We start from the raw sequence: 9,946 nt of genomic DNA, 5'->3' as shown, positions 1-9,946 counted from the left end.
AATCTTCAGGTGTTTATAAATCGATGCCTGAGATATATAATTCCAGCCACCTGGCGTCACAGCCTCAACGATGCCATCAGGAGAGTCGACCCGAGTTTAACCTGGACACAGGTCAAAGCAGGAGTAGCGAATTGCCCAGGATGGAAGTTTCGGACGACGACATTATGCTTCCAGCGAGGAGCTTAGCAAACTTAATTGATTGATTGTATAACACAGGCCACGTCGGCTATGTTATGTCAGTGGACATGATACGTACCTGAATGTTCTCAATGTCATTGTAGAAGAGTAGTTGGACGAAAATCGGAATAACGTTCTGTGAACGAATAACCTGGCGATTGTACTCCTCCTTCGCCAAAATATGAAGTGCTCCAACTGTGCCTTCAACGATCTCCTCCATGCGTACTCCATCCGCATAAGCTCCCGGTGGTTGCGAGCCGTTGGTCGCCAACGACGAGCGTTGCTACAATAGAGGAAAATATGCAGAACATACAATATTTAACATCAAAAGGCCATGTTGTCACACTACGTAGTTTAGCTATACCCGCTGAGTATCCTGAAATGCCTTTAGAAGCAGCCGGACCAACAAATAAATAGCACCGTGTTCGCGTAGCGGGGCTGCGTTAGCCGGACACAGTGCCAAGTTGCGGATCAGTCCGATAACGGCCTTAATCAGTGGCCAACGCGAGGGCGGATTAAGTAGCTTCACGATCACTGGTAACCCATACCCGTTGCGAACAACGTTTTGGGCAGCCTCTGATTCTGGGTGGCGTGATGTCAAATGACGCAGGGCGCATACTGCTGGTTCGGTGATCTCCTCACGATCGCCAGCGTTAATAATGGTGCCCACAAGCGCCTCGACGCCACCAACCTGGCAAACGGTCACTTTGTTACGTTGATTGTTGCACGTTAGATTGGACAGAATACCCGCCGCGCACGTAACCACGTTTACATCAGACGATCCAAGCACTGTTACTAGCCCGGACAATAGTGTTTCGAGACCGTCAACCTTCGTGGCCGCATCAGAAAGGTTGCGCAATGTCCACAGACAGTTCTGCACCAAACGCTGCGATTGGTTGCCTAGATGCATGGCTAAAGCCTGCATGCCGCCCGCCTCGACTATGGCCGGTTTGTTGCTCGAGCAAACCGACAACACTTTTAGCACGCGCGACGTAGTCCATAGCAGCTTCTCATAGTCGTACGACCGCATGATGCGCACCAGTTCGCTCGGGCCAGTCGATGCAAGGATAATTAGCTTGCTCTCTTGATTACCGTACGCCAAGATCTGCAAGCAGTCGGTGACGATGGCAAGAAATTTAACATTGTTGCGCTGCAGTAGGGCGACCATTTTTTGAAGGCCTCCCGCCAGCCGTACTGCCATTTTGCTACCGTCTTGATGTAGCAACAAGTTGTGCAGCGTTGTGATTGCATAGAACAGCACCGATTCGACCGGCGACGATAGTAACTTCACCAGAGCTGGGATACCGCCGGACTTGAAAATGGCCAGAAGGCCTTGTCGGTGATGCGACAAGTTATGCAGTGTTCCGACCGCCCCTTTCGTTGTTTCGAGATCGTTCGAGTTAGAGAGGGCGCGAACGAGTGCTGCCACCATCTGTGGGCTGTTCATGATCGCGTGCCTGGACGCCTCCTTCTTTGACAACTGATGGACCATCATGGCTGCCTGTGACACCACTACTTGGTCCTCGTCGTTCAGCAGCTTGATCAACTCAGGAATGGCGCGCGTCGCCAGGTCCGCATCATCCTGGTAGTTGATAAGATTGACGACTGCATGCTTAAGCATCTGCGAGGGTTCAGCCAACCGTTGGACAGCAGTCGGTTGCTGCGGATCGAACTGTGTCGAAGGGATCTCAATGCCTTCCTCCAGCGTTTCCGGGAACATTGCGGCGCGAACGCGCTGCGAGCGCGTCTGACTCAGCTGCTGGTTCATATCGTCAACTTGGTCCTGGGTGAAATTTTGCGAAAAGCCTTGATCCATGTCGAACATGAGCGGATCGTCTTCCATTTCGTCATCCTTTCCGCTTAGCGATGGTACCTGCGTCACCGCACCTGAATGGATGCCCGAATCGCCGAGGTATGAATTTTGTTGCCACATCAGTGTTTGCTCCTTTGCCGATTGTATCGGCATGTCCGATGAATTGTACGGATTATGCGACACTGCAAATGTAGTAATTGTATTCAAATGACGATTATTATTTAGTTAAGGGGAGTATAAAAGAATTCTGCATTGTACGTTACATTTATTGCGACCAGTATGCCGTCGATTTCAAACTACTGAACACATTGTTTCGACTTACATTTCATTTCATACAGTACATACAGTATTCCTGCAATTTGTACATGAAACATTGTCTACGAAGGCAATTATCAAAGCTTTCAAATAAAACGTTCGTTCTTTTACTTTTTAGGAGGAGTAGGATTTTTTTGCATAGCACCTAGCTACAATGTGTTCAGCTGCAGGGAAATTAATGTGGAAAAAACATTTAGTAGAAGTCGTTTTGAGGATAGACAATTTGGAGAATACTGCAAAACTAGATCCAGTTGGTATAACGCCTCGTTCACAGTATGAGTTTTCTCTACAGGTTTTTTAGATATGCTAGCGTCCACACTAACAGCTTTTGGGCTAAAAATTCCGCGAGCTCCAGTGAGTGAAATGACAGTTCGTTTGTTTATCCTTTGATTTTTCACTTTCCTTCGTTCTCCTTCTATTGCCATTTTTGCCAAAATCTTAACCGCTGTCGAAAAACTAGCCATATTTTAGGAAGGCAAAAAAAACATTTAAAAAATGCGTGAAATATTTCATGAACATAAGGCACTCAAAAGCAACTCAAGGTAACTCACGGAACTCTAGCAAAAGAATAATAGAGTCTTGGCCTGCCCCACATTTTTACCAAGTACTCATACTGTGGACCCCCCCCGGGTTACCGAGCTTGTTTAACGAAGGCCTTCTGCCATAGTTACAATGTTTTGGCAGTAGAAATTTCATTACGCTCATAAAATGTAGTAAAACAGATTTGTTGAATAGGTTTAGACATTATGAAAAACATAGAACTCACTTTTAACTGTTTACAAAACGACCCGTATCAAAAAACAACAATTAGAATATTGACGAAAAATTTGACACAGTCCGTGATGCGAACATAGAAATGGAAAGATTTGTCCCCATCGGAATCACAAACACGTTCGACATTTACTTACTATTTTTTTACCGTTACTTTATGGTCACAGTGTTTAAATGTAGTGTGTTAATATTGTTGAAAGAAATTTGTACTAATAATACGTTTGTTAGAACACATTATGCTTCAAACGACATTGAAAATTTCGATGTACTAGCTTTTGGCGACTACATGAGAAGACTTACTTGTTCTATTTTGCGGCATCTGATAAGACATGCTGATACACGGACAACGGAGCACCTAACGATCAGCTTCGATGACCATTTTTCGTAAATTTTTGTTTTAATATTACAATGAAAAGATTGTTTGGTTTTGATGGGTGCACGATGTTTGTAACGAAGGATGTAATTCCGTAGATTGAGTAGCAATTTGTTATTTGTCAGGAGGTCGATTCATCAGTGTAGGCAGCAACAGTAGATATCCGGAAATGTGAAGTAAGAAAAAATAAATCACGTTTACATTACTTTGATGTTACATTGCTAAAACATTTGAATCGCAAAAAACCGACGTCTCCAAAGAGTTATAAATAATTCAATGATATATCCCCCTATTACCAAACTCATACATTCGAATCAAGTGAACTTCTCGTTTTCGTTTCTCGAACTCGTTTGCCGGGATCACGGTTTTCAATTAGAGAAGCTCTGAGTGCTAAATGTGCTAAAATGTGCTAAAAAACTTAAATGTGAAAGCTTGTCAAGCTCTTCGAGTACGAACTGTCATTTTGGTGGATTTTTTGTAAACATTGCACACAGGAATACACATACACAGATAGCAGTTCAGATGTGCGTACGATTCTTGCTATTATATTTTTGAAATTTTTAGACGAATTTCGCGTTTCTTATGACTTCTACGTTTCCAATAGCGATGGTAACAGTGAAGGAACTGAAAATACAAAGATTCATCGCAAAATATTGCTATGTAAATTTGACGAATTTAATTTTTGCTCACCAAAATATATACTATCTTTGAAATTATTATTATCTTTGCACGGCGCAGCATAAACAATACAAACTAATTGATAAAATCAAAGACATCCTAACAGAACGGCTTTTTCCGTGGCAAAAAGTTCACGGAAGCCGGAAGCCGAGAAAAGACGAGCGGGTCGGTTCATGAGGGTCCGCTCGTAGGTACAGGGGTAAGGGAGCGGAAGAAACCACGAGAGGAGGGTGTTTCATGCGCTAGCTTGTGGGTTTCATTTACAGGGAGGGTAGGGTGTCAGAGCCGAGAGGCCATGCGAATGCGAAGACGAACAGACGAGCGAAAGGAAGAGGAATACGCAAAAAGAGATAGCGAGATTGAGTAAAAATTCCAAGTCCGAGAGAGAACGTGCAGTCGAATTTTGTGCCCCGGGTCAAGTGCAAGTGCGTGTTTTTCGTTCCATCATGTGTGATTCTGATAGAAATAATCCAGGTAAGTTTATTGGACAGTATTCAGGGACAATCAAATAATGTTGAAATGTTTTCGCTTTGCTCGTTTCAGATGTTCAACTAGGATGCATAGGATTCCAATGCAACACTTGTAACATGTCTACGGCGTCACCAGCAGCGACCGCTATAGTGAAGTGTGAAGAGTGAATAATGAATAGTGAACAAAAAAAGAGAGAAAATATACGCTTCGAAACCGAACCAACTGTGTTATTTTGGCTAGGGGGGAATATGGGAGAAAGAAAACGAAGAAAGAGAGGGGACACACAGGAGAGAGGGAGACAAGGAGGTCACGCTGGAGAGTTCATTTTTCGCGAACGGTTCTTTGCGCCGTTTCGCGAACGATTCGCGAACCAGAGCAACTGGCCCATACAAAAAATTGGTATGAGATCGCGACTCGTTCGCGAAAAGTTCTCGAAAAATGAACGTGAAATTGCCACTCAAATGAACGTGGTCCAGGCACTCAATTTTGCTCACTGCGACCTGAACGCCCCTCTGTCGGCGACGAGGACGAGAGGGCGAGCGCGACGCTCACTGCAATGAGCGGACCGGCTAAAGACGGCCCGCTCGCAGTTTCAAATTTTAAAGCTGATACTTAACACTTAAAAAAATGATTTCACTGTTTTTTGTTTGTTTCATTTGTTTTTGAGTCAAAGGAGGTTAACAACCCCGTAGACAAAATTGAGTGCCTGAACCGCAATTTCACGTTCATGTTTCACGAACCATTCGCGAATGATTCGCGGTCTCATACAAATTTTGTATGGGCCAGTTGCTCAAGATCGCGAATGGTTCGTGAAACGGCGCAAGCGACGGACCGCGAAAAATGAACTCTCTAGCGTGAGCCCCTTGTCTCTCTCTCTCCTGTGTGTCCCCTCTCTTTCTTCGTTCCGACTCTTCCTCACCCACATTCTTCCTAGCAAAAATAACACAGTTGGTTCGGTTTCAAAGCGTATATTTTCTCTCTCTTTTTTCTATTATTCACTCTTCACACTTCACTAAAGCGGGCGCTGCTGGTGACGCCGTAGACATGTTACAAGTGTTGCATTGGAATCCTATGCATGCTAGTTTAGTTGGACATCTAAAACGAGCACAGTGAAAAGTTTTCAACATTATTTGATTGTCATTGAATACTGTCTAAAAAACTTACCTGGATAATTTCTATCAGGATCACACACGATGGAACGAAAAACACGCACTTGCACTTGACCCGGGGCACAAAATCGACTGCCCGGTCTCTCTCGAACTTAGAATTTTTACTCGATCTCGCTATCTCTTTTTATTCTATTCCTCTTCCTTTCGCTCGTCTGTTCGTCTTCGCGTTCGCATGGCCTCTCGGCTCTTACACCCTACCCTCCCCGTAAATGAAACCCACAAGCTAGCGCATGAAACCCCCTCCTCTCGTGGTTTCTTCCACTCTTTTACCCCTGTACCTACTCATGTACCTTAACTTCATGAACCGTCCCACTCGCCCTTTCTCGTCCTCGTCGCAGGCAGAGGGGCGTTCGGCTTCATCCGTTTCAGCCTTCCACGCCCCCGTCGCAGGCAGAGGGGCAATCAATTTTGCTCACTGGGAAGGCAAATAACCACCGAGACAATTCGGTACATTTTACAAGTTTTCGTTGAAAAAGGCGAAAATTCAAGCTAGGACGCTGAAGTTGTGCATGGTGATTATGGCGTCGATACTCTAAAAGTAAGCAACGTGTAATTTTGGTTTAGTTGACCCGTTTCGGTCATTTTCGATGTGTAAAGATGCACCTCGCACAAGCAGACCCGTAATCGAAAATGACGATAAAATCACAGAAATAATCAAAGTTGGTCAGCATTTTAGTAATCAGAGCATTGATCAGGACCTAAAGATTAAGAACAAACAGTTTTAAGCCATTTGCGCAAAGCTGGATTCATAAAGAAGCTCGATGTTTGGGCGCCACCCTATTTACACCAAAAAACGTGATGTCTCGAATTTTCATCTGCGAAGTTTTGGCCAAACGAATCGAAATCGACTCATTTCTTAAACAGATGGGGATGAGGAATTGGATTCATACGACAATACTGTGTAAAAATAATCGTAATCTAAGTGGGGTGAAGCAGTTTAACCGGTGGCCAAACCATAACTAATGGCCAGGAAGGTTTCACTGGGTATATGGTGGGCCTTAAAGGGAACCGTTTATTGTGAGTTGCTTCCGTGTAGCCAGACACTAAATTCAGATCTCTACTGTCAATTATTTCACCGTTCGACGCTAGCAATTGACCAGAACGGATCAGAATCGGCCAACGGAAGAGGTTTTGTGTTCCAACAGGACAACGAAATGTTACGCACGTCTTTAGTGAGTCGCCAGAAAGTCCGGGAGCTTGGTGAGAAAGTTTTAATGCATCCACCGTATAGTCCGGACCTTGCACTAAACGACTAGCACTTTTTCGCGCATTACAAAATTTTCTGAGTTATGAAAAACTGCGATCAAAAGAGGATTGTGAAAATGAATTGCTCGATATTTTCGCCAATAACGACTAAACCTTCTAAAAAAGAGGCCTTATGGAGGTATTTTTAAAGGGCAACAAGTTTTTCAAAACAAGATGCATATTTGTTGTTAATCGGACCATTGGAAACCTCTTAAATATAGTTTTGAAATTCACGCAAAAAACGTCGATTTCTTTTAGCAAACCTAATATATATACATAAATTTATTATTTTATATTTAATTTTATATTTATATTAATATTTTATATATAAATTTGACGAATCAACCTTCCAAATAAATCGAAGAATATTGAACAGTTTTTTTTTATGACCAAATGAAAAAGAGAATTCTAAATGGCGCACCCTGTATAAGCAACATATGTGACTAACTAAAAACTAAATTCATCAACTTATGCTGACGAATAGCGCTCGATCACTTCCTCTTTACTCTACCCCATAGGCTACCACCGCCATCTCACACATCGTACCATACCCTGTAATACCCAGAACCCATAATCACGAACGATAAATTTAGCTCACGTCGCCCTAGCGCCTGAGGTCCAGGGTGTTTAGTGTTTAATATTCCAGTCCGCCCGAACCCTGAATTTAGAGTAGTCGGTAGCGGTACTGCTCTATTCCGTGTATTTAAAGAACTGCCTCGACAAATCGCGTTCCAAGATCTACCACATGGAACATGGGCTGCTAGGACTACGGGTATGGGATTACATATCGAAGAGTGGGGAAACGAGATAGAGAACGAATGATGATGGACGGTCAACCAGAGATGGATACTGTTAATCGCGCCGTTGGTTTTTCCTCTTGAAACTTATTTTGTCCTACAGCATGCGTGTTACAGAATACAGTAGTGTTAAAAAACAAACTCCTTCACAAGAAACATATCCCCATTACGTTTTCGAACACCAAATTGCTGCCACTCTAGGTGCATTACCATGAGATCCGACATCTAGCTCCCTTGCAGTCAACAGATCAACGTTCTGCAGAACGCGTGCTGCGCGACTGATTCATTTTAAATTGTACTTAAACAATTCGTTTTACGGCGAATAAACAGCGTTGCCAGTTTTGTATATCTCGCCTTAACCCTTCATCCCTCAGTCTGCCTTACCCTCTCCAATTTACCAACCATACTCACACTCCTAGACCCGTACCCTTGCACTACCATTTTTGAACTGGCAGTCCCAGGAAGGACAACTGTCTAATTTTTCAGCACACTGAACTGAGAAGCAACTTTCCCGACTATTCTCAATTCAGGATTCGTGAGCGATGGAATAATGAACTTGAGCACTAAACACACGGGCATATAAACGCATTTGTACACAGGCAAAATGTAGCGTACTCTGGACTGTCATTGGACATTACATGGTCCGATGTATGTGTGTGTTGGTTGAAATAACAGTGTGACACGCTCGTGGGATAGAACAAAGAAGATTGATCGAGCGGACGTTGGCGTGTTCATGAGTTTGATGTAAGAGGAGAAATACGCTGTTTTAACTCACATGTTGTTTATGTTTCTCAATGAGGTCAATGGTTTTAAGCTTGCTGAAACTGATAAGCTTTACAATAAGCGCGGACTGTTCAATTTGGTGTAAACAGTAAAGCGCAAACTTACAAGGTGAACACAGTCAAGAATGCGTGTTGGGTTGAGCATGGCATTTGTTAACACTTTGAAACGGGTGCGATTGAAATGGCGTGTGTAAAAACAAAATTTAAATCATTTGTATGCAAACCTGGATTGATTACGTTGTACTCCGCATCGTATGTGTCTATAAAGGTGACAAAATTCCGCTGGGATTATAGTCAGGATAAGCCACAAACGGTGACATTTTATTTCAGAAAATCAATCCAGGTTGCATTTTGAGCGACACATAATTGCAAAATTTCAAGTCAACATCGATTACACGTTTATTTTCTTTGGCTTTCCTTTGCCAGTCATAGTCATTTGGCCTTCCGCTGCTCCATAGACGTCGTGCGAGCAGAGCATCCTAAGACAACTCTGCAAGAGGTAGGGAAACGGCATAGAATCCAGGGTTAGCGTTCTCTGACCATCGTACAGAGAAACGGTGTGATGATCGACGTTACATCGGAGCTTGCGCCCCGATTTTGTAGCATGCCATGTCTCTCACATTTGATCCAATGGCAAGTAAATCGTCGAAAAACGCCCTTTAGCGTGCTTTAGCAAATAAATTGAACGTATAAGGCAACTTGGAGAGAACACAGCAATTCAACAGCAAAAACATCGAAATCGCAAAATTGAATTTTGTTTCTTGTGGATGTCGTTAGCCTAACAATCTAACGAGTGTACGAACTATTTGTATTCATATTAACATTCTTTAGGACCATTGCTTAACTGAGTTTATCGAATAATCTCAATCCACAAAACACCACTCTAACTTATTTCCTCTTTGGTTCTACCTTAAAGTACTACCAAAAGAAAAATTCCTTCTCAAAAGAAACTACATCGTTATGGCGTCAGGCACTCACCTGCGCTCAAGCAAGGAACGCCCCGCAATGAGCGGCAAACGATGTGGCGGGCTGGTCTATAGGATCTAAATTCGGTAGAATAAAGTCAGATCGAATGTCTTTCGAATAGGAGTTCACGCCGACTAATTTAGTCTCGGACCAGCTTCGTTAAAATACTATTAACGAATTCCAAAAACTGTTTCACGATGTAAACAAATACTTCCGTCATCACGAATATAACTGCACGGTATGTTGCACACGCGCTGTCATTTTGCGACAACGCATGCGCTTAACTTTTTTACATGCAAATCGATGTCGATGGCTGTCAGCCACAGCCATGCAATAATGTTGGTGATGACGGAAGTAGTTTTTGGTAGCTTCTAAACGAATTTGCCTCC

The 9,946-nt window shown here is 43.2% G+C and overlaps 1 protein-coding gene across 1 annotated transcript; it reads right to left on the bottom strand.

The window, feature by feature from the left end:
* Window positions 1-256: 256 nt before the first annotated feature.
* On the bottom strand, window positions 257-3,443 carry LOC131214195 (armadillo segment polarity protein; the record flags this gene model as incomplete). The annotated part of the gene is made up of 3 exons (XM_058208574.1): window positions 3,377-3,443; window positions 542-2,172; window positions 257-460 (listed from the first exon to the last, which is right to left on the bottom strand). Coding segments are annotated over exons 1-3 (1,866 nt in total), but the record flags the coding sequence as incomplete, so codon positions are not given.
* Window positions 3,444-9,946: the final 6,503 nt, after the last annotated feature.

The sequence above is a fragment of the Anopheles bellator genome, unplaced genomic scaffold, assembly GCF_943735745.2.
Source record: "Anopheles bellator unplaced genomic scaffold, idAnoBellAS_SP24_06.2 scaffold00210_ctg1, whole genome shotgun sequence".
In the NCBI taxonomy this organism is placed as follows: domain Eukaryota; kingdom Metazoa; phylum Arthropoda; class Insecta; order Diptera; family Culicidae; genus Anopheles; species Anopheles bellator.
Note: the sequence above shows the minus strand (reverse complement) of the source record. Positions and strands in the feature narration are given on the sequence as shown.